Source organism: Bombyx mori, chromosome 8 (genome assembly GCF_030269925.1).
Source record: "Bombyx mori chromosome 8, ASM3026992v2".
NCBI lineage: Eukaryota > Metazoa > Arthropoda > Insecta > Lepidoptera > Bombycidae > Bombyx > Bombyx mori.
This window is the reverse complement of record NC_085114.1, coordinates 1423852-1448117: the sequence shown is the minus strand read 5'-3', so window position 1 is coordinate 1448117 and position 24266 is coordinate 1423852. Positions and strand designations below refer to the sequence as shown.

The following is a 24266-nucleotide window of genomic DNA, read 5'->3' as shown; positions in this document are numbered from 1 at the left end:
ACTACAAATATTTGGTCTACAGATAAAGTCTGACTCGACGCGGCTCCGTTCACTAAGAGGTCAACCCTTTCAATATCTCGAAGATATTAGAAGTGTTGAAATAAGTTGACCTCGAATTCATAAATACGAAGAAAAAAAAAGATGTGTGGTGTCGTGGGATAGGAACCGGATAGGAACGAACTTTATTTTATTCAAAATGATTTATAAAAAATATATAATAAAAATATGTTATTTTTTGTACGTTATTACAAAGTTAAGTCGTACACTGTGTGCATTACTAATAAAAATCTTACGTTACGGACGTTTTTTCCCGGTTAAGGTACTCCTCTGCATCATCCCATAAGGAACTTCGTTCCAAAAACTAATTTATTATGATGATTTTAATTAAAATTTACGACCTCTAGAACAGGATTTAGCTTTGTTAACATTAGTTCTGTTGAAGTCTATTAAACGAAGAAAATGACGATTTAAAAATACATTTAGACTTGTATTCTCGCGTTTATTATTGTCATTATATTAATACCTGAGGCAAAAACTTTGTATCCCTTTTTACGAAAATTGCGCGGACGGAGGAGTATGAAATTTTCCACACTTATAGAGAATATAGAGAAGAAGTGCACGATACCAATATTTTTTAAAAATTATTCATTAATAATACATTAAATCAATAAAGAAAACATTACACACACTACCATGTATTGGACGCAATCATACTATTTATTTATTGTCAAACTTTTGTTCTAGACGTCTGTTGTCAAATTGATAATAGATTAAATATTATTTGTCTTTATTAATTTTTTCTATAGTGTAGTCTTAGCGAAATTTATCCACCATCTATTTACCTGCCTATTTCTGCCGTGAAGCAGTAATGCGTTTCGGTTTGAAGGGTGGGGCAGCCGTTGTAACTATACTGAGGCCTTAGAACTCATATCTCAAGATGGGTGGCGCATTCACGTCTTAGATGTCTATGGGCTCCAGTAACCACTTAACACCAGGTGGGCTGTTCATCCACCTATCTAAGCAATAAAAAAAAACCTAAAAAACGTAACACGTAAGTAGCTGAAACGCGCATCTCGTAGTGAATGTAAATATAATATACTCTATTCCATATTATCAGTAGTTGACTTTCCCGTGGAGAAAGAACGTATCCCACACGATAACTGGCCACAACTTTTAAAGGATTGTATTAAAACTAACCAAGATAATTTTAAATTACATTAACTTAAATTATTTTTAATTATTTCATGTTTGCTGTAATAGAAAGAAATTAAAGGCAAGACTAATTAGGATAAGTACAGTTCTTCAACATTTAAGAGCCATGTAAACTCCTTCATATTACCGACAATGTGAATTACAAAACTGCTAAATAAAAAAATCGGCGTACAATTTTATCGGTTTGCAGAGAATGTTCAGAAATTTTTGTTCCGTCCGTGATGTATTAGCCTCAATAATGAATGCCGTGGTTCTAGGACCTCCGGAGGTGTGATTTGACTAATCGCAGGCCCTGGGTCGCAGTTAAGACTTGGATAGTTCCCAAAGTTGTAGCGGCATTGAAATTTTATTACACTGAGAAAAGTTATTAATTGTTGCGATAATTGTTGTTTAGTTATCAGAGACATACTCAAATCGAAATAATAATTTGGATAATGAGCACGTCTGCCGTTCAAGAAAAAAAAGTAAATTACCACCACCAAACTTGAGTAATGAGATCAAAGTCTTGCTTGTAATTAATTTGAACTAATTGGAGGAACACGCACAACACCCCCTCCTATATCACATAAATACAGACATCAGAAAATTCATATGCGACAGTAAACCATTAGACATGGTGGAAATCGTCGACTCGATGCGTCATCCTTATCAGACACATATGAAATTTCCGCCATCAGAATCTCCTTATCTCCTCCTCCGATTCTCGAGCGCTGCAACTCACGAAACGATATATTTCGAAGCCCGTAAATTCATTGCAATGAGCGGGAAAGCGTGTAATGATGTGATGAAATATTAACATTCTTATAATATGTTTTAGTCAATTATATTGGTTAAATATTTCACGTTTTTGTCGCATTTCTCCCAATAACTGATAGCAATAGTATTAGTTAACTAATAAACCACGAATTATGTTTAAAAAAAAATTTCTGGCCGGAGGCCGAACCTCCTACGAGGTCCCCGCGTCTGGGGGCACGCGGTGTATGTGGAACTGGTCCGCGACTGCAAAACCGCGGGCCCAAGGATGTTTTCAGGACCCTACCCACTAAACGACTCCCCTGCACTCTTCGCCCAGGCGTCCGATCCCTTCCGAGGTCAGAACGTTGCTCGTCGAAACCAGTGTGCTTAGTGCGAGTTTTTAAACGCTCTCGATACCGTAAAAGTTAGTTCGTTCGGAATTTCTAACTCGCACTAAGCACACAGAGCAACGCGCCAATGTATGTTCCGCGGTGTCATCCTCGTCGCGGTCATGACTCGAGTTAATGCGCTACAACTTTTTGGCCTACCTATTGCTAGTAACCTCGAAGGGTTTTGGTAGCTTCACCGGACGTGTAGGCGAACTCACGGGTCTCAACCTGTGTGCTTAGTGCGAGTTTTTTAATGCTCTCGATAGCGTAAAAGTTAACCCAATTTTGTATGCAGTTAGAACAGCGCCCTTAGCGGCATACGTACGCAAACGATCCCTTTCCATACAAATATGCGCTAACTTTTACGCTATCGAGAACGTTAAAAAACTCGCATTAAGCACACTGAAAACTTTGTTTATACTAGACCTAGTAAGAGCAGCGGTTCGCTAAATCTATCACCAGATCGGAATCACTGCGCTGTCACAACCCAAATTAGTCAAATTGAACAAAACAAAATATGAAGTTAAACATCTGAAAGGGAAAGATCAATCGAATAACGTGTTCCCGGATCACTCCGCTTGCGGATTAATCCAATTAGCTGACTCGATTCTATATCGTTTGATTAACTAATAACAGATGGCGCTGATTTGATTCCCGGATGCGTCGGTGCTGACGCCGAGTTCGTCGGGGCGGTCGGAGTTAAATTAAGGCATAACGTCATTTTGGACGCGCGAAGATTTATTGTCAATTCACAAACGTCTAAACTTCGTTCCGAAGTGTTTATTTGAGTAATTAAATTAGCTTGAACTCAATTTGTGTTTGCAGACGGGCCATTACATTATATTATCAATGATAGATGACCTTTTCAGTAACTTATTCGGCGTTTATGGTTATTCCACGATTTGGATTAACAATCAAAAGAGTAGAGACAATCACAAGTGTTTGTCGAAACACAATGACCTTTCTGAAGACAGAGTACTCCACATTTATTAGCATCCGGTAATAAGCGTGGCCTTAAACTAGACAATTACGCGAGTACTAAAATTAAGAAGCATAATAGGATGATTCTTGGATAATAATTGTACTTCCTTTTTATATCTTAATATGACTGACATTGACAGAATTGAATTTTTGACGTAAACGTGAATTACTCTATTAACAACCTACTATTTATCATATTTTCATCATTTTATGGGATCCTGGATGCCATCTCTGGTTGCATACACACTACCTACCTTCGCGATTTAAACAAGTGTCTGTTTTCTGGCGAGGTAACCTGAACAGCTTGACATATCAACTACCGATCCTATCTGAATGTAGACTGTCAGAAGCTGGGACCAATAGTATCACATATGACCCCAAATACTTCGTGGATTTGAACCAAGCTGAGGCAAGCCATAGAGCTTTCCCACATCACAGAATCCTTTTTTTTTTTTTTTCGGGCCGAGGTCCGAACCTCCTACGAGACATCACAGAATCCTAACCCAACCCACTTTCATTGACATGTAATGTTAAGACATTAAAACCCAACTATCTGACGTTTTCTAATCATCTTCTCACATATTACCAGGCGTCGGTTATGCAATCTGCATGATCGATATATACATGGGCATGTATTACAACACAATAATCGGCTGGGCTGTGTACTACTTGGTGGCGTCTCTGGCTTCCATCAACTCCGTGCTCCCTTGGACAAGCTGCAACAACGAGTGGAACACCCCGCTGTGCACACCTGTCACTGCGCCTCAGATCAACCCTAACAGTTCTACACCCGCGAAGGAGTTCTTTGAGTATGAATAGTTTTATTTACTTTATTTAGCTGCCATAGCAGGTAATACAGGCTAGGGTAACATAGCTTTTACTGGTGGTAGGACCTCTTGTGAGTCCGCGCGGGTGGGTACCACCACCCTGCCTATTTCTGCCGTGAAGCAGTAATGCGTTTCGGTTTGAAGAGTGGGGCAGCCGTTGTAACTATATTTGAGACCTTAGAACTTATATCTCAAGGTTGGTGGCGCATTTACGTTGTGGATGTCTATGGGCTCCAGCAACCACTTAACACCATGTGGGCTGTGAGTTTGTCCACCCATCTAAGCAATAAATATACACACATGTGTCATATGACATGACATATGAGATTTCAGACATGTGACATATATTTTAAATCTCAGTATCAGTGGTACAGATACAATCCTGATGTTCATTCGAAAATTTACAATTAAAAGACGCGAGATGGTGAGCTTCCGATTATTTTGTGTCTTACCACCAGTTTATCAAAATTCTTGGCCTGTATTATTGATTGCATAATTCTGAACTAAAATAGCACCATATCATCTCAACCACTAAGTGTCGTAAAGGCGACTAAGTGATTAGCCGGAAAATTAACAATAGCGTTCACTATTATACTAGCCTATTGTTGCTAACCAGTATGTGTAAGCCCGCCTGGGTAATACCTCTATTCTACTGTTACTACCGCGAAACCAATTCTTCGATTTGAAGCCTGGAGCAGCTGTTAGACTTGATATCTAAAGGTGGGTATTGGCATCCAATTTGTTAAATGTATGAGCTCCATATAACACCAGTTGGAAGCGGAGTTGATTCATACATTTACGCAAAAATTAAAAATAAAAGATTATGTTATTTCACAGACGTAACGTCTTAGAACAGCACAGATCAAACGGCTTGGACTACATGGGTCCGATAAAACCTTCACTCGCTTTGTGCGTTTTTGGAGTCTTCGTGTTAGTTTATTTCTCGCTTTGGAAGGGCGTGAGGAGTGCTGGAAAGGTATGCATTACTTCAAACGAAATTTTGGTACTGAACACAAACTTCGAGATAGCGAAATTATAACGATGCCAGTGGAAAATTGTCCTTGGTTCGGTGTGCTTAGTGCGAGTTATTTAACGTTCTCGATAGCGTAAAAGTTAACCCAATTTTGTATGCAGTTGGAACAGCGCCCCTAGCGGCAAACGTAGGCAAACGATCCCATCCCATACAAATATGAGCTAACTTTTACGCTATCGAGAACGTAAAATAACTCGCACTAAGCACACAGATACTTTGTCTATTATATTTTGTGAAAATAATGATAGTATCCTTTTACCGAGATTATTAAGGCATATTTGTTACTTTTTATTATTGATAACAATCTTTGAACTTTTTGGGACTTCTAATGCCTATGTTTTTTTCATTTAGGTGGTTTGGGTCACAGCTTTAGCTCCGTATGTGGTTCTTTTAATTTTGCTCGCGAGAGGCGTCACTCTACCAGGTGCTACAGAAGGCATCCGTTATTATCTGACTCCTGAATGGCACAAGCTTCAGAATTCTAAGGTAAGGAATTTGTTTAAAAATAGCGAAATCACCCCTTCACGATATTAAGTTAAATGGAATACGAAAGAAGTGAAACAGAGAATTTTTTTTTTTTTGTTGCTTAGTTGGATGGACGAGTTCACAGCCCACCTGGTGTTTAGTGGTTACTGGAGCCCATAGACATCTACAACGTAAATGCGCCACCCACCTTGAGATATAAGTTCTAAGGTCTCAAGTTTAGTTACAACGGCTGCTCCACCCTTCAAACCGAAACGCATTACTGCTTCACGGCAGAAACAGGCAGGGTGGTGGTACCTACCCGTGCGGACTCAAAGAGGTCCTACCACCAGTCAAAAATTAAGATGGTTTTGTATTTATTCCTTTGCCACATGCTCATAAGTACGATACGTTACAAGATTTATGGTTTTTGTAGTTGCCATTTAAATAAAATGTGAATATGAGCCGATGGTTGGGGAAAATGTATCCTTGAAATTGAATATGTATAAATGTGTTTATGTTAAATAATAAGCACCAATAAGTGGCGATGATGAGCGAACAGAAATGGATAAAATAAAGATACCGCATAATCTAAGCACAGTTCGATTTGCTCCACGTATCCCTTTGGCTCGGGCATCCCTTAGGATATTCGACCGCTGACCCAAAAAGGAGGTACAAAGATGACATATTTTTTTATTGCTTAGATGGGTGTTCTAGCTCACAGTCCACCTGGTGTTAAGTGGTTACTGGAGCCCATAGACATCTACAACGTAAATGCGCCACCCACCTTGAGATATAAGTTGTAAGATCTCAGTTTAGTTACAACGGCTACCCCACCCTTCAAACCGAAACGCATTACTGCTTCACGGCAGAAATAGGCAGAGTGGTGGTACCCACCCGCGCGGACTCACAAGAGGTCCTACCACCAGTAAAAACAAACAAGCCACAAAAGAGGCAAACAAGGTACAAAGATGGCGTACGTTTTTCATTCAGGTCTGGATTGACGCGGCCTCGCAGATATTCTTCTCTCTTGGTCCTGGATTCGGAACGCTCCTGGCTCTCTCAAGCTACAACAAGTTCAACAACAACTGCTATAGGGATGCCATCATCACCTCCTCTATAAACTGCCTCACAAGTTTCCTGGCCGGATTCGTAATCTTCTCCGTTTTGGGGTCTGTAGTAGTGAAAACTAAGTCACTCGTTTATTTTATGTGAACTAAGTACGTGCTTCATGTGTTTTGTTTGCATAAACGGCAACAGAAGTTCAGGATGCATATGAGTTTATTTATTTATGGGTTTGGGTGAATTTATTTATTTATATCAACGAGCCATGCTAACGAACATGCTCATGGAATAACATAGATACTGTCACCTACTTAAGGTTGAAGTAACAATTACCCCAGTTCTCTAACTCTTCAAATCGGAACACATGATTACATTGCGGTAGAAATAGGCAATGTGAAGCAATGAGATCATACACTTCGAAACATGGATGAGGTCTTTATGCGAATAAGTAATTATTAATTAATAAGTAAGTATATTTTAGCAAACTACAAAATATGCCCCTTATCCAATTACCGGTGTCAAACCACCACAGACCATTCTTCACGTCGGGGAGAACAAAATAAACCAAAAAACTTATCGTTATTCTTGAAACTAGTTCCTGGGTTAAACAAAATTTTATTGCACCACAATAACATTCATTTCGTTGACAGGTACATGGCACACGTTCAGAATAAAAGCATTGAGGAAGTGGGGCTCGAAGGACCAGGTCTGGTATTCATTGTATACCCTGAAGCTATTGCTACTATGACTGGATCCGTTTTCTGGGCCATTATATTCTTCCTAATGCTCATTACCCTTGGACTTGACAGTACTTTTGGAGGTAAGAACCCAACAACAGGTTTGTTGTAATATTTTGTTTTCAGGTTTTTTTTTTGCCCTTGTAGGCAGACGAGCATACGGCCCACCTGATGTGGTTACTGTCGCCCATGGACTTCAGCAATGCCAGAGGCAGAGCCAAGCCGCTGCCTACACAGGTGGCCTACTGAACTACACTAAATGTTCGTTGCTACTCATTAAATGTGTACAGCCTTTTGTTTTCTCATTTTAATGCGCGTGTAATGGTAGCTAATAAGGAAAATTTTGGCAAATACCTGAATCGTTGTGATATTATTTGCAAGATGAGTTTCCATATTTGTATGTTCTGAATAACATCTCGAGCATCGAACCCCCGCAAAATTCCCTGTCTATATTTTTTATAAAAGCCATTGATTTTACGAACGGCCAACTTCAGTGTTTTACGAATGGCCAAATCCAAAGTTTTTCGCTCCTCTTCCAATATTATAAGTTGATCATCCTCTACTTTTACTCCAAGGTCTTGAAGCGGTCACAACGGCCCTGTGTGACGAGTACCCGCGTGTGCTGGGCCGGAACCGGGAGATGTTCGTCGCAGTTCTGCTACTTTTCATCTATATCTGCGCTTTGCCTACCACTACTTATGTAGGTATTCCTAGATACGCGATTTATTTCTGATCATCAGATTGCAACTTTCTGTTTTCATCATTAGTTTCCTTAAGTGGAAAATTACTTCCAAAACTACTTTTCAGTTTTCATATCGCATCTCTTAATATATCACTAAAAACTGTGTTAACTTGACTATTAAATATTGAACTTGAAGTTTCGAAGAAAGTAACAGTTCAGTCGTCCGTGATGACAAAAGCTATAAAGGATTCGAAACGTCGGAAAAAAAATTACGGAAAAAAATGCGATATTATTACCGTGAAAGTACATTCATTATGGTTACGACAAAACCGAAGGAAGCACGATGTTGCTTTTGTTCTTCGATAAATAAAAACGTGACTAAATCGGCGATCTGATGTTAAATGGTCAGTGAAGGCCATAGACACATGAGTAAGTAAATCTGAGCACAGACATCTTGCTTTATGTTAGTCACCACTAACCAACCTTGAGGCATGTGGTCGAAAACTTATTTTAATGTAACTTACGATTACAACTGATTCCCGGCACAAGCAGAGGACCGAGATAACCAGCCATAAGGCTAAACGTTCTACCACAAGCGATGAGGATGTAGTGGAATGTAATATGTCAGAGACGGCTGTCTCGCCACTAAGATCCAATGGAGCGGATTGCGGCTTGTATAAAAATAAAACAGGAACTGAACATAACGCAAAGGCTTATGACTTGAGGTCGATCACAGCTGTAGGGGGAGCACGCGTTTTATTTTGTAAGAATATTCCTTAGTTATTATTGACGTCATTAGCAGACCTGCCTACGGGCAAGCCGCAGTAGCCAGAGTCGGTTTTAGAAATTGACAATACTACACTACTAAAATAAGAACAATAATTATGGAAGTTCCTAAACACGCATCAAATAAGTTAGTGCAAATAAGCTCTAAGTTTCTGGCGCCGCATTCCACGGACCTCAAGTTTTCGGCGCTCCTGTAGCCTCAACCTTTTATTTTTTTATTGCTTAGATGGGTGGACGAGTCCACGGTCCACCTTTAGTGATTACGGGATCCCATGGACATCAACAATGTTAATGCCGCCACCCACCTTGCGACAAGAGTTCTAAGGTCTCCGTTTTAACAATAAAACGACTGCCCCACCCTTCAAACGCGTTACTGCTTCACGGCAGAAGTAGGCAGGACGATGATACCTAACCATGCGGACTCACAAGGACTCCTACCACCAGTCCTAACTTCAGGTTTCTGGATTGCAAATACAGCGAAGTAAAATAAATTTTTTGTTCTTTAATTGGTCATGGTCGCCCTAGTCTCGGAGGAAGGAGTCAGCGCAAACATTACTGCCGTGTGATACGGGCCGTGCGTCCCGATAACAGATTATCATTACTGCTACCGAACCAAAACGGAATATGTCACTCCGGATATTTATACTAGCTTCCGTTTTATAAGTCGGAAGACATTTTCAAGATTTTTAACGCTAATTTGACGTATTTGGCATTCTTTTCCTTAAACTGATGATCATTTGGTGATCGTGGTCAAAATTAAAACTATTACAATTATATTTATTGTAATTAGAGACGTTTTATTTCTGTTTATTGTAAGTGTTCATATAATTTTTTTTTCTATAAATTCTAAGAAAGAAGAAAAAGAAAGTAACATAAATATATGTATATTATTATTAAAGTTATCTCAAATTTGCATGGAGTTGGAAGGTTTTCTTAAGTTTGCTGCTAGGGACGCCGTTCCAACTGCATACAAATTTGAGTTAACTTTTACGCCATCGAGAACGTTAAAAAAATTGTACTAAGCACACGGTTAGGTATACGCTTAACATTGCTGCATACGTGAGCATTGATGACCCACACGTTTTAAAAACGAATCTTAAGACCAAACGGTAAATCTCACCATTATCATTCGCTGAATAAACAATACGATATCACGCGTGATGTATTCACTGCATTATTCATGACGGCATGACCTGGACTGCTCTAAGCGATGGGGCGCTTTGATTAAATACCCAGTACACTGACCAGGCTACGTCGAATCGATGTGAAAGGTAACGCTACTAATATCCACTATCTACCGCAGATGAAATAGCGTTCAGAATAGAACAGCGTAAATTAATTTCACCGAAATGAACAAAGACACCAGCTGTTCCTCTTTTTTACATTCACGCCACACATATTGTGTCAGTCTTCTGAATTTATTCATACAACCTTGTAACTATACTGAGACCTTAGAACTTATATCTCAAGGTGGGTGGCGCATTTACGTTGAAGATGTCTATGGGCTCCAGTAACCACTTTACACCAGGTGGGCTGTGAGTTCGTCCAACCATCTAAGCAATAAAAATAAATAAAAAACAGCGTTCACAACAGTATCCAAAGATCATTTTTGACGTCCAATTTCCGCGGCTCTAAGCCTTTGGCAACTCTTTCCTTGAGATTATCTACAGCACTGCGACATATCATTATCAAAGACTGCAGACTCGTTGGAACTTCGAAAAGAAAACTAAGGTTTGACATCAATTGTTGGCCAATCGTAAGCTGGTTTTACGTTAAGCAGGCCGCTGCCAGTGGTACTGTGGACAAATAAAACTAAAAAGTGGTTTGATTACGGCTCCATCTGGTGGAATGAGGAGGAAGAAATGTTTACAAGATTTTCAAAAAAGACCTCGATTGCTGCGTCTGTTTACTGGACACGCTTTTTTTATTGCTTAGTTGGGTGGACGAGCTCACAGCCCACCTGGTATTAAGTGGTTACTGGAGCCCATAGACATCTACGACGTAAATGCGCCACCCACCTTGAGATATAAGTTCTAAGGTCTCAAGTATAGTTACAATGGCTGCCCCACCCCTCAAACTGAAACGCATTACTGCTTCACGGCAGAAATAGGCAAGGTGGTGGTACTTACCCGTGCAGACTCACAAGAGGTCCTACCACCAGTAAAACGCAATATTTATTATAGATTTATCTAGCTTTAAAATTGTTTTACCAGGGAGGAGTATTCCTGGTGGATCTTCTAAACGTGTACGGTCCTGGGCTGGCTATTCTGTTTGTGGTGTTCGCGGAGGCCGCTGGTGTCTGCTGGGTATACGGCGTGGATCGCTTCTCTGAAGACGTGAAGAGCATGCTAGGCCACAGCCCCGGCTGGTTCTGGAGAGCCTGCTGGTCTTATATCAGGTAAGATTGCCTTGGACAGTAACTAAGTCCTGAACATTTACATCGTAGAGGGAAACAGATTGTTAATAGCGTAGATGATATTTATTGATATTTAATGGTGGTAGGACTTCTTGTGAGTCCGCACGGGTAGGTGCTACCACCACCCTGCCTATTTTTGCGGTGAAGCAATAATGCGTTTCGGTAGGGCAGCCGTTGTAACTATACTGAGACCTTAGAACTCATATCTCAAGGTGGGTGGCAGTATTTACATTGTAGATGTCTATGGGCTTATATTGGAAGGTCACTGAAACCCATAGGCAAACTGATTACACTGTCGCAGTATTTTTATATCAGGTGTCCTTCCTTCAAACTACCAAAAGCGAATATCCCAGTGCTATATGGTTGTGTACCTTTTTTTTTGAGCCAAATGCAAAACTTTCGACGAGGTTTCCACTGATGATTGAAGTGGTGGAACATGTCTGGTGATCGAAGTAGAAATTACGTTAAAAGATTCTATTATAGAAACATATATAAGACAATTTAATAAAAACGTGTTGAAACACACAGAAAGATCTCAACTCACGTTATCTGCCCTCAGCCCCGTGTTCCTGCTAGTTCTTTTCGTGTTCTCCGTCCTCGCTCACCAGGAGATGCTTGGCGGGGAGTACACTTACCCACCCTGGTCTATCACGGTGGGCTGGGTGATGACCGGCACCACTGTATCTTGCATACCGCTCTACATCATTTACAAGTTCATAATCACTCCCGGCAGCTGCCTGCAGGTGAGAATTAGGGTCTCCTCTTTTTAATTAACAACCTTATTGAAGTCGTCGTGGCCTAAATGATAAGACGTCCGGTGCATTCGTATCTAGCGATGCGCCGGTGTTCGAATCCCGCAGGCGGGTACCAATTTTTCTAATGAAATACGTACTCAACAATGTTCACGATGGACTTCCACGGTGAAGGAATAACATCGTGTAATAAAAATCAAACCCGCAAAATCATAATTTGACCGTTGAAGAAAAAGAAGAATATCAGTATAGTTTGTACAGCAGAGAACTTATTTAGATATTTTAGAATCACAATCGCATTTCCTTAGAAAAATAAGTTGACTGTTCTCAAAATCAGTCTGTAGGGTTTATTGGGTATATCAAAAATAATGTTTGTGGTAAAAAAAATACAGGACCGAAATAATTCACTACCTCCATAAATGCACATGTTCGTAAAAGAGTTTTACTTATAGTTTTTTTTTTTCAATTTTCAGCGTATAAAAACGATCAAACGTCCCCAAGAAACATCCATACCTCCAGCGGATCCAGCAATCTGCACGCTGTGACCTTACCAGACCACTTGGACCACTAAGCCTGTTGTCGAGTGGCTGGTCTAACATCAGAGATATCCTACGAGACGAAACCAACATACTTCTTACAATACGTCTTGTAGTTTGACGTAAAATAATAATCCTCAACAAATCATTTTCAATATTAAATTTAGCGTAGTTGTTTAAAAAATGTAGTAGAAAATATATTATGTAATAATTATAATACCATTGAATTTTCAGTATAGAATACTCATTATCTATAAATATTATCTATTTCCGTATCACAAAGTATTACGCTGAATACTTTTTCCTAATCTATATGTATATATCGATATTAAATTAGAATAGTCAGTTTAGATTATCCGCTTGTAATCTACGTAGGTATTTAATAATAATTAAGTCATGATTGTTGTAGTGGTCGCAAGCTTTATAATGTTCATGTATAGCTTTCTGAAGTTTTGGAATATATTCGTATCAGGGTGTTGAAATACACATTAAATGATGCGAGATAGTTAAGCTTTGGTAGGTTCAAATTTATACTTGATGTTACATACTTACTTACTTGGGTAATGTTCAGAAAATATACAATTTGGACAGCTCTTAATATCTATCTTAAAAGATATGGAAATTCATTGAAACCTGTTTTCTTTCAGACACTTCCAGTTCAATATTGGAAATTACGATTATAATTATTTTATATTAAAAAAATAATTAAATACACGCGATAAATAAGCGTAATTGATAAAAAAAACGAATCAAAACGTACCAATGCTTCTGGATAATTCCAAACGAAATTTAGCTTTGATGACTTAGGCATAAGATTTAGTCTAACATTGAATGTTTAATTAGGTACATTGCTGTAAATATAAAACAAGTATTGCTGGACAGACGATAATTTTGAACGAAAGTTTTATAGGATACATTCATAGTTAATCAAATATAAATTCAAAAGTAGAAAAAAAAATGAAAGAAAAATAAAAAAAATTGTAGATTAGAATATCGTATTTTGTTTTAATCTTTAATATATTATTAAGCAAACCCTATTGTATTGTTAATATTGTTCTGGTTTGTGAATTGTAGTAATTCTGTATTCCAGGGCAATGAATCCAGAAATACTACATAATATTAGAATAGGTATAAAAGTAAGTATTAGGTATATTAGTGTCTACAAATATACGTTCACATATATGTATAAAGTTATTAAAAAGTAATGGAAGTAGTTAATTGTAGGAGTAATCATATATAAATTTCCAATATAAAGTTTCAAATGTTTCAAAAATCTAAGCATTGGTAGGTATATCTAATGTATGATTAGGTATTGTAATATTTTATTACTATTACATTTCATATATTGCATTTAAAGCCAAATTAAAATCTATCGTTTAGGATTAAGGCTTCAATAGTTTATCGTTGCGTGAGTAGGATGATTCCGTTTTAGTCTTAGGGTCGATTCGACCAAACAAGAGTAAATCTTATTCTTAGAATAACTCGTCAGTTAATCGAGAGTAAATCAATTTTACGTTTTACCAACTACAATTCTAAGAATAGTGGGCCTATTCGGGAATTGTTACTATACCGCCGTTTCGCACGGAATAACGGAGCTATTCCTAGAATAAAGTAATGGCGTCTGTCAGTCCAACATCTGATTTCTGTCATTTCATAAATATTTATTCTGTTTTAATTTCAAGTCAACGCAATGCACTAAATGATTATTAATAGTCTGAATGCAACGTTTAAACGAAAAAAGATAAAACCACACGACAAAACTTGACAATTCCCTCAAACAAACAAGAAATAAAAATAATACGTTTGACAGCTGGATATCTTACACAACAGCTACTTTTTCACACTAAAATACGGCAAAATCGAGTTGACGATTTGTATGCACTTACACTATGCCGTTGAACAACAACATTTATTTGCCGGATTTTATTTTTGTTCACCATTCACTCTGCTATTCGCGTATTGTTATTCCTAGCGCAAGTATACGTGGAAAAACGACTATGAATTTACTCGAGATTAAAATCATGGAATAGGTTATTCCTCGTATAGTTACTCGAGTTTAAATTTAAGTTTGGTCGAATCCGCCCTTAGTCATGTACTTACTCGTGTATCAACACTATCCCGTTTAAATATTAGACGTTATTCTAGTAGAAAAAGTTACTGTTTCAAATATTAGAAAATCTTTGTAATAAATAATATTATTGTACTTCGCATACTTCTCTAGTATTGTGATTATTAACAACATATTATTGAAGCTTTTTGAAGTTTTACAGCAGAACTAGTCTGTGAAATAGTTGCGCGTATCTTACCTGATATACTATATATTATGGGCTTGTACTTACCTATTATGTGTTGTTCCAAATTTAGGATTTTATAAAAAAAACGTAAAAAATGGTTCATATACCCAGTACTCATTTTTAAGTTCTCTAGGGACATTGTATTGATATAGTAGTATTGTGTGAAATGTTGACGTTAATCCCAGAAATAAACACAAATGTGTAACTAAGGCCTGTACCAGCCATTGCAGGTCTTGTAACCCATTTGTTCTAATCCCAGAGAGTTGTTTTATTTCTCGATAGATATCCTTACCAAACCAAAACCCGTTTAAAGATTGTTTCTGTAACTGCTGCGTTATTAAATACCTAAATTATATAACGGAACGAAATTTTCGAACGTGCGATACCGCCCCCGCCGCCGCCTTACCGCCCGCTGAGACAGAGCTCTCTGAGCGCGAAAACACACGCCCTCAGCGCGCGCGACGACGACCAGAAAAATATTGCGAGTCTTAGATTAACTGTACGATTCTCAACTCATTTTGTATTTTATGTTAGTTATTGTGTCGCTTTTTATATTAAAACCTCGTACCAAATCAGTGTAAACATTATTTCTACATCATCTTCACCAAAAGCCCGGAACAACGAACTCACAAAAACTCACAAAAGCCCCGCCAGTCGGACTTGTAGTGTTAAAATTATGATTTATCGCTACAACTTATTGAACAATGTTCTTCAAACACTTCGGATTTAGTCATATTATGATCGCTTTAAGACAGAAAAAAGAGTAAAAATAGGGCTAGTAAGTAAGGACGCCAACAGTCACATAGTTTGGCAAAGTCGATCCTGTGTCTTCAAATTTAATGTGGCCTTCTTTAGTTTTCGATAAACATAGTTACTCTAATTAAACGACTGTAGCTACTCTTATGATATTTTTACGACAAGTTACGACAAGATACAAGATACGAGTTCACGGAACATACTCCTCGTCACCAGCCCACGCGGAACAGCTGGAGTTATTTGGGTTACCGCATTTGAGGCATGAAGACTCAATTATATTCAATATTTGCTAACTTACTCTTTAAATTGGAAATTGTCACGGGTAGAAACAAGCCGGGTGGCATTACCTACCAAATATTAAGTGTTTTATCTATGGTATCAACTTGTGCGTGCCTACAATATCACCTGTATTAATTAATTTCGCATTTACTGAGTTTATATCCGAAGTTGCAAATACTTTATGATTTTAGCGATAACGAAGGACTCAATTTGGTGTCCGTTGGTGAGAAGCCAAGTTATAAGCTAACACGAAGTATTGCGCTAGTTTCTCTGACAGAAAAACTATTTATTACAATTTTCAAACATTGTAGAATAAACTAAAAAGTTTTCATTTCAAGAAAATGAGAAATCCATAGCCAACTAGATCATACGAGACACTGAATTATGACATTAATTGACAAAAAAACTAAACAACAAATTTCGGTAGCTAGTTATGTAAATTTAAATGATTCCTGTTTTTATAACTCGCGTTGGTAAAAAAAATTTAAATTTTACTGAGTAAATTAATGGTGCGCAATGGAGACTATGAAAATAGTACATTTGTGAAGATGTTCATGAGAAAAATCCGCCTTATGTATGGCGGGTAGATCAGTTAGCTTCTCTGCACATTGTGTGAGTAAAACACGGTAGACAATTATTAGGATAGTCGGAGAGACTCACTTCTAAGCTCACTTCACCATCCCTGGAACTCATAGAAATTAGAGAGCAGTAATGCATTTCGGTTTGAAGGGCGGGGCAGCCGCTGTACTGTAAAAACTGAGACCTTGTCATGTCTCAAGGTAGGTGGCGTCATTCACGTTATAGATTTCTATGGGCTCCGGTAACCACTTAACACCGGGTGGGCTGTGATCTCCAGCCATCAAAGCAATCTCTATATATAAAAATGAATTGCTGTTCGTTAGTCTCGCTAAAACTCGAGAACGGCTGAACCGATTTGGCTAATTTTGGTCTTGAATTATAAATTATTTGTGAAAGTCCAGAGAAGGTTTAAAAAGTAATATTATGTACTTTGCTCGGAATTAAATAAAAATAGCATTTTTGTTTTTCCTTTGATGTGTCCCCCGTCGGACGGATTCCTTTTGTTTGTTTTTAGTTTATTTTATACAAAAGTTTAGGTCTTTTATTTATCAATTGAGGCACTACGAAGTCTGTCGGGTCAGCTAGTAAATAATAATAAAAGCTAATGGAGCAATTCACTTTGAAAATAAAGTTGGATCGAGAAATTAAATTGATGTCGCTTATACAGTCATGCCTTCAGAGAGATCCGTGATTACTTACTGAAAGGAATAAACCGGACGATGGTGTCTAATCGTCCGAGACCGTAACACGCCCTACCCATCGACAATACTCAAAATTTCGCGGGACGAATGGTGGAAAAATACTAACCTTAAGAAAGTACGAATCGCGCCTATCTTCTCAGTAAAATCCCTAGAGACATTCGTCATATAAGATTACCTATGTGATCTAAAACAGCACTAAACATCTTCAAATTAGACTTCAAGTGAATAGGACTCATAGATAATAATAAATATTTACTAACAATCACACCACGTTAACTAGTCCCGTGATAAGTTCGTAAAGAACTTGTGTTACAGGTACCAGATAACGGAAATAAATGTAAGATTTTTATTATACACATACATATATTTAAGATACATCCATAACCCTGGAAAAGACATTTATATTTATTATACAAATACCTTCCCTTGGCGGGATTCGAACCCGCGACCCCCTTGTGTAGTGACCATGTCACTTACCACTACACCAGACGGCCGTTAAAAGACTATATCTTCACATACGTTTTCAACGTACTCTCTTTAAATTTTTCTGGTAAATAAAATTAAATTATGTACATTACCAATATTGTGTGCGACTAACAGTCGTTTTTACATCGTAGAGTATATCCGAAAAACTAACTAAAATTTAAGGCAAATCATGCACACAAGTTCCGAAAAACATTAGGGCCTTCGCTCCACCGAGCAATTACACCAGCCCTGTGAATTTTTTTCTCGACTAGCCGGAACATAAATAAAAATAAAGAAAATACAAAAAAAAAAGTGTGCAATTCACACGTGGTAGAAGTGAAACCTTCAAAAGTGTTGGGTTCAAGATAATGAGACGAATGTAGAATATCGGGAAGAGGATAATAATTGTAGGTTTTTGTAATGATCACAGTGATACAAAATTTGATATTTATTTTACATTTTATTCGTATATATTTCATAGATTTATTCAGAATGTATTAATTACGAATATTAGGTACGAAGCAGAGCATAAAGAGAACCACGAATATAAGAGACATAAACAACACATAAACAGTATAATGCATCCCATCTCATTTTCTCCCACGTTAAATCTTATGAATTTACGCGTCTGTCTCTTTTTTGTTTCATCGACTTTCGAAACACAACGATGCTAAAGATGTTTCACTTCAAAAATTTAATCGAAATAATTATCAATCTTCTAGGATATTTGTGACTCTCACTTGGAAACGATAGCGAAATGGTTGAGTTGCAACGGCGACGTGTGGGGGGTCGGGCCCACGGTGGTCTTCGCGAGTGCCGCGGCCCTGTTTCTGTACAACGAGCTCGAGGCGACTATATTCACGGCCGGAGACCACGCTCACATCTCTGCGTTGGAGAAGACGCTCATCGTGAGTTTATTTACCATTATAAATGCATTTTTGTTCGCATCAGTGATATTTCTAGGTGTGCTGAGCGCGTGCCGGTCTGAAGGGCGGCTGTTACACAATGGAATTGAGACTTTAATCTCGTTTTCAAACATTTTCAAACATAGGCATTCGCTTATTATTATCGATGGACTCCGGTGACCATTTAATACCGGGTGAGCCGTGAGCTCTTCAGTCCGTCTGCAACAAACAAACCCACATATTGTTCTCGACAGAATTCACGAAACAAAAACAGTATTTCTAGATTTTTATCGCTTAAACGGGTAAAAGAGCTCACAGCCCACCCGGAGTTGTATGTTTGCCCATAGACAACAAGAAGTTAATGCCGCCGCCCACCTTGAGACATGAGGTTTAAGTTTTGGTTCTTTAGTACAACGGCTGCGCCACCCTTCGAACTGAAACGCATTACTGAATGCTCATTGACAAATTACGTAATATTTTTGATTTCTGTATTTGCGTTTCAGTCAAGCATGGTGCTGGGCATGTTGGCTCTGATGGTCCACCTCTGGGTTTGCTCTATGAGATTCTTCCAATATTATCTGGACACGTTAATCAGAGATGTTAGTATTTTTAATTCAAACCTTTTTTTTTCCCACTTACGCTGATAGCCTTGAGAGGCTATATCAGCTTCTCCTTGACGTGTAAGTGAGCTCACGAGGCCCAAACCGGGTGTGTTGCTAACACTGGCCCTAGCAAGAGCAGTGCTTCGCAGAATCTACCACCGGATCGGAAACGCGACCCACTGAGAAAATCCGGCGAAACTCAGTGGGCTGTGTCTATAGGTTAATTCCCTCGTCGAGCCCTTCGTCGTAGGCGACGGGTTCGACGAGGACGGTGACCGGTGCTTGTGGTACCTAAAAGCACCGTTAATGGATCGGGAGGAGCCGTAATGACAAAATTAAACCAGAAAAGCTCATCTTCCAAGTAGTAATTATTTCCATATTAACATTTCCGTTCTCTTAGAGTCCAAGCATGCTGCTCGAAATGACAACAGCGGGTCTACTCGGCAGTCAGCATTCGGATATTGTGGTCCTCGGTCCTTTGACGAAGTTCCTGAAGAACCAGCAGCCTCAGATCCATATCACGATCTGCTGGTTCCTGTCGCTTTGCTATGCTGATTACGTCAGGAAGCATTATTGTCAGAGATTCAATATGCCATATTTGGAGCAGTGGTTGGTAAATGACGCGTCGAGGTTACATCTTTTTTGTTTCTTTTCGTATAGTTAAACGTCTGTCGCGTTCCGATGTGACTCGCTAAATATTCGAACCCAGTTTTTGTGATTGAATTTAATATTACACACGGTAAAGTATATTCCAATATAAACGACTTAGTGATATAAAAGGCCACGCAAATCATAAGACCTAACCCACTTCGATAAAGCGGCACGACACGAGAATCCTCTCATCGTAGCCGCCGTATACTACATTGCCGATCCTGGGGGCCAAATGGTAAACAATCGACATCGCCCAAAACACGTCATTTCGGAATCTCCCGATCCACTAACGGTGCTTTTAGGTACCCCAAGCACCGGTCATCGTTCTCGTTGAACCCGTCGCTCGCGACGAAGGGCTCGGCGAGTAAATTAACCCACAGACACAGCCCACTGAGTTTCTCGCCAGATCTTTTCAGTGGGTCGCAATTCCGATTCGGTGGTAGATTCTGCGAAGCACTGCTCTTGCTAGGGTTTGTGTTAGTACCGTCATCAGGTTTAAACCCCGTGAGCTCACCTACTTATGGTCTCTCTAGACCATCAGCTTAGGTAGGAAAAAAAAGACCTAACAGATTTCTACTTCCCGTCTACACGCTGTGATGTGTAACCTAACCTACAAACCATATACATCTTAACGTTAGTACTGTTGCCCACCTTAAACCAAGACCGAAGCCTCAATTGCAATGATAGAACTGCTCTCCTGCCTTTGGAATTAGAAAGAAAGATTTTATTTTATTTATTTATTTTATTTGGCTCACAATACACATCACAAGCTAAAGATACATAAAAAACACAAATAAAAAGAAACAAAATCTGGCTTGCAACATAAGTTATGTGCGCACGACAAAACAAGACATATAGTGCTGAATTTGTATAACAATGTTCCTTACAATTATGACAAAACAACACAATAACAAAAACTAATCTAACGAATAATGTAAGGGAAAAAATTTATTCACAATATAATACATTAAACAATTACATTAACCTACCTATTAATAAAGTGGAGGATGCCCTTGAACATTTTTCTAAACGTAACTAACCTACAAGTAAAAATATCTAACTCAGGTGACGACCTTGCCAGTTCGTTATAGGTACGACACATTCGGGTAATGGGATTATAGTAAGATATATTGTTTTTGTAAATTAGCAATGCAAACAAATTGTTTTGGTTGACCCTCCGAGCACTAAATTTAATGTTAAGTGAAATCTGAGATAACAGTTCAGGCGAATCCAACAGAGAGTGAATTATCTTATATAAGTATATCAGATCAGTGCATGTACGTCGATCTTCTAGTGACTAGATTGCTTCATATCATAAAGTTGAGATGATGATCCCAGTGCATGCTGGTGGGCTTAGAGCTTTGCGAGCAGCATTGGAACTCAGAAATTAGATAATTAGAAATGCTTTAATGTCGCATGGATGAAGACACGTGCCATGCTACATGCTGATTAGAAACATAACTGAAATGTCGATTTTGGTTGGCTGTTTTTCACCAAAAAATATTATATTTGTCAATGTTATAATACACTAATGTGGCAATATTGAACTTAGGCAAATAGAGTTGCAAGACCGCGCCAGCAGGAGCGCTCACCGCGCCATGGAGAAGGTGAACAGTTTCGTAGGTTCCGTCCACCAGCGGCTGCGAGGCTTCTCGCGACCAGCGCCACCGAGCCCTGACACTCACACGTAAATGACTCACTCGTTTCATCGAGCTTCTTCGATCTTTATTTCCATCGAATGTATATACATTATATACTCCACGGCGTACTATATACTTATATAAGCCGACGGTGTGCGGAAACACAATTGGTTATCGTCGTATTAGAGAATCAAGAAGGCCAGACATCTTGGTTAATAACAGGAAAGACAATGCGTTGTAGGACATTTTAGCGGGTAGTTTTTGGCTTATTGTCTTAACCGCGTTACCAGTGTGAAGACTGGTTGGTAAAAGAGATCGGACAACTGTTTAATCATTAGTAAAATAACTGAGAGCTGGATACACGAAACTTTTCACCAGGTAAAGATCGCAAATTTCGTCATGTTCAATTGAATTAGGTTATATTTAGTAAGGTAAATATAGTTACTAGATTGTCGATGGTAAAGGCAGGCGGCTCTTTGTTTATTTAAGAATATTTGACTGTCAGTGTGACGTAGCTTCAGGTGTAATGGTATGTACTAGAGTGAGAGCTCGTCTCCGAAGCAGTCGTCGGTGGATGTCAGCGCCCCCGACAGCAAGGAGTCGTGCCGAGTGCAACGCGCCGAGCCGGGGAAGGAAATGTGCGTGCGCATCGTCGGTAAATCCAGTGAGACTACGGCTGATGCCATCGAGAAGCTACGAGCATTCATCTCTGTTAGTCTTCTAACGTTATTCCAACGTACACCTTAAAGGCACGGTCTAATGGTGACCTGAAATGAATTTGCCCCACGCCACGAGTTCAATTTGAAAATTGTTTGACGAGCTCACAGCCCACCTGGTGTTAAGTGGTTACTGGAGCCCATAGACATTTACAACGTAAATGCGCCACCCACCTTGAGATATAAGCTCTAAGGTCTCAAGTATAGTTACAACGGCTGCCCCACTCTTCAAACCGAAACGCATTACTGCTTCACGGCAGAAATAGGCAGAGTGATGGTACCTACCCGTGCGGACTCAAAAGAGGTCCTACCACCAGTAGGTAAGTGATGTCAATTTTGAGGATTTTGTTGAACAAAAGGCTTATAAAGGATTATGCCCGGTGCATTCGTATCGACCGATGCAACTGTGCCGGTAATCGAATCTCCCAAGCGTATAACTTTGTTTTTCTAATAAAATAAGCACTTAATAAATGTTCACAAATGACTCCCACAATGAAGGAATATCTTCCTGAACAATGGAGACTTAGACCTCATGTCTGAAGATGGGTGGCGGCAACCACGATGCGATGTGATGGGTGACCACTCAACACGGGGTGGGCCGCGAGTTCACCTGTCTACACACAAAAAGGAGGTCAGGAATGGTTTGTCATAGAGCTAGCAATATTCATCGAAGCGGGGCGGATCGTTTGTTGTACGTTGGGGTATAGTCTTGCTAATAGTCCTGGTCAGAATCCCAACACCAATTCATTGGGCTTGTTTCGTGGGCATTTAAAAAAAATCCAAGTTTAAGGCCGTTGAGAGAGAGAAAGAGAATACTTTGTTGTACACAAAATTAATAAAAAATGCGAAACATTAAATATAAAAAAGTACAATTGGCTGCCTTATCGCTATAATGTTTATTTATTTCCTAATTTACTGACTGATAATCAAATCAAATCAAATAAAAAAAAAAAATCAACATAAATGTAAGTACATGCTTGTTGAATGTCAAAAAGAACTACCGCCAATTCACAAAAACTAGCCTCCGTCCTGAGAAGAACTGGCAAGAAACTCGGCGGGCATGCCTTTTTCCTTTTTTTTTTAATATTAGTTTTTTTTTTCATTTTTACAATGAGTATTATAACGTAACAATTATTGCAATATTGTAATGCCCGAAGCGAGCAACTCATTCCCATTTTGTGCAATCTTCTAGATTCTAGATAATCATTAACTTTATACTATAAGCTTTATTGTACATATGTTCTTTAATAGTTTTCTTAAACTTATGTATATGTAATAACAGCGAACTGTTGTCGTGTTTCACTTGTTTCAAAATGCAAATGCGCAGGCGACGCGATGCGAGTGCAGCCCTGCACCGGACACCAGCGACGTTGGTGCTGGCGGAACTCCAGCAGAACAATCGGTGTGAGGAAGAGCGTCCCTGGAGAAGCATGGCCAAGCTACCCTTCTAACCAACTCTTGTTACAGAAACACTGCATTTCACGTCAATAAACTATCTATCTAATAATATATAATGTATAATGGAAAAAGAAAACTACACAAATGTTTCTATTAAGACAATAAATAAATAATAAAAACTCTGTCTCATAAGTGTTTATAATTAAATATTTAGCAAAAATAAGAGCTCAGAGCAAGCTTCTTGCGACATAACCGATCATTGTACCAAGTTAATTGGTTTAATTATTCACAACAATTTAATGTTTAAAAATTTTCAAAACAAGACTCCCGTTATACAGCCAGCGTCACTGTAGCAATGTAAGGTCCTATCAGAGAGCCCACACTTTCGCATCTGTCAGACTTGTAAGAGTTGGAACAAAGAAACCAGTACATGTGTACATAATAGTTGTGTAAAAAGCTACCTTATAGAAGGAGCAACAAAAATAATATTACCCCCGGTTATCGTTTCACAAGACGCGATTAGAGCAGCTTACACATGCCCCGTATCTTTAATTACGCAATACTGCTTCTAGACAGAAGACTAGAATAGACAGGTTGATGGAACCTACCCGTGCGGACTCACAAGACGTCCTGCCATCCGCAGTCTACCGACAATGACGCTTGGTGA

General features: G+C 38.9%; 2 protein-coding genes and 1 long non-coding RNA gene across 3 annotated transcripts in view; 2 read left to right on the top strand and 1 right to left on the bottom strand.

The window, feature by feature from the left end:
- Sert (serotonin transporter) overlaps nucleotides 1-12809 on the top strand; it is a 35557-nt gene extending 22748 nt beyond the window's left edge. The window contains 9 exon segments of the mRNA NM_001043971.1: nucleotides 3907-4126; nucleotides 4982-5120; nucleotides 5529-5663; nucleotides 6633-6811; nucleotides 7355-7524; nucleotides 8017-8141; nucleotides 11123-11307; nucleotides 11885-12068; nucleotides 12551-12809. Of these exon segments, the coding sequence (NP_001037436.1) occupies nucleotides 3907-4126; nucleotides 4982-5120; nucleotides 5529-5663; nucleotides 6633-6811; nucleotides 7355-7524; nucleotides 8017-8141; nucleotides 11123-11307; nucleotides 11885-12068; nucleotides 12551-12622 (1409 nt within the window). The 3' untranslated portion in view covers nucleotides 12623-12809.
- On the bottom strand, nucleotides 9681-12844 carry LOC105841517 (uncharacterized). The gene is made up of 4 exons (XR_001139607.2): nucleotides 12591-12844; nucleotides 11870-12062; nucleotides 11120-11289; nucleotides 9681-10705 (listed from the first exon to the last, which is right to left on the bottom strand). It is a non-coding gene; the product is annotated as an uncharacterized LOC105841517 (long non-coding RNA).
- A 3478-nt stretch (nucleotides 12845-16322) lies between these two features.
- On the top strand, nucleotides 16323-23791 carry LOC101736316 (uncharacterized). Its single transcript, XM_021347466.3, has 7 exons — nucleotides 16323-16554; nucleotides 18410-18595; nucleotides 19096-19191; nucleotides 19595-19803; nucleotides 21398-21532; nucleotides 22028-22196; nucleotides 23529-23791. The coding sequence occupies exons 1-7, from the start codon at nucleotides 16519-16521 to the stop codon at nucleotides 23607-23609; spliced, it is 912 nt and encodes a 303-aa protein (XP_021203141.1). The 5' UTR covers nucleotides 16323-16518; the 3' UTR covers nucleotides 23610-23791.
- The last annotated feature ends 475 nt before the right edge of the window (nucleotides 23792-24266 follow it).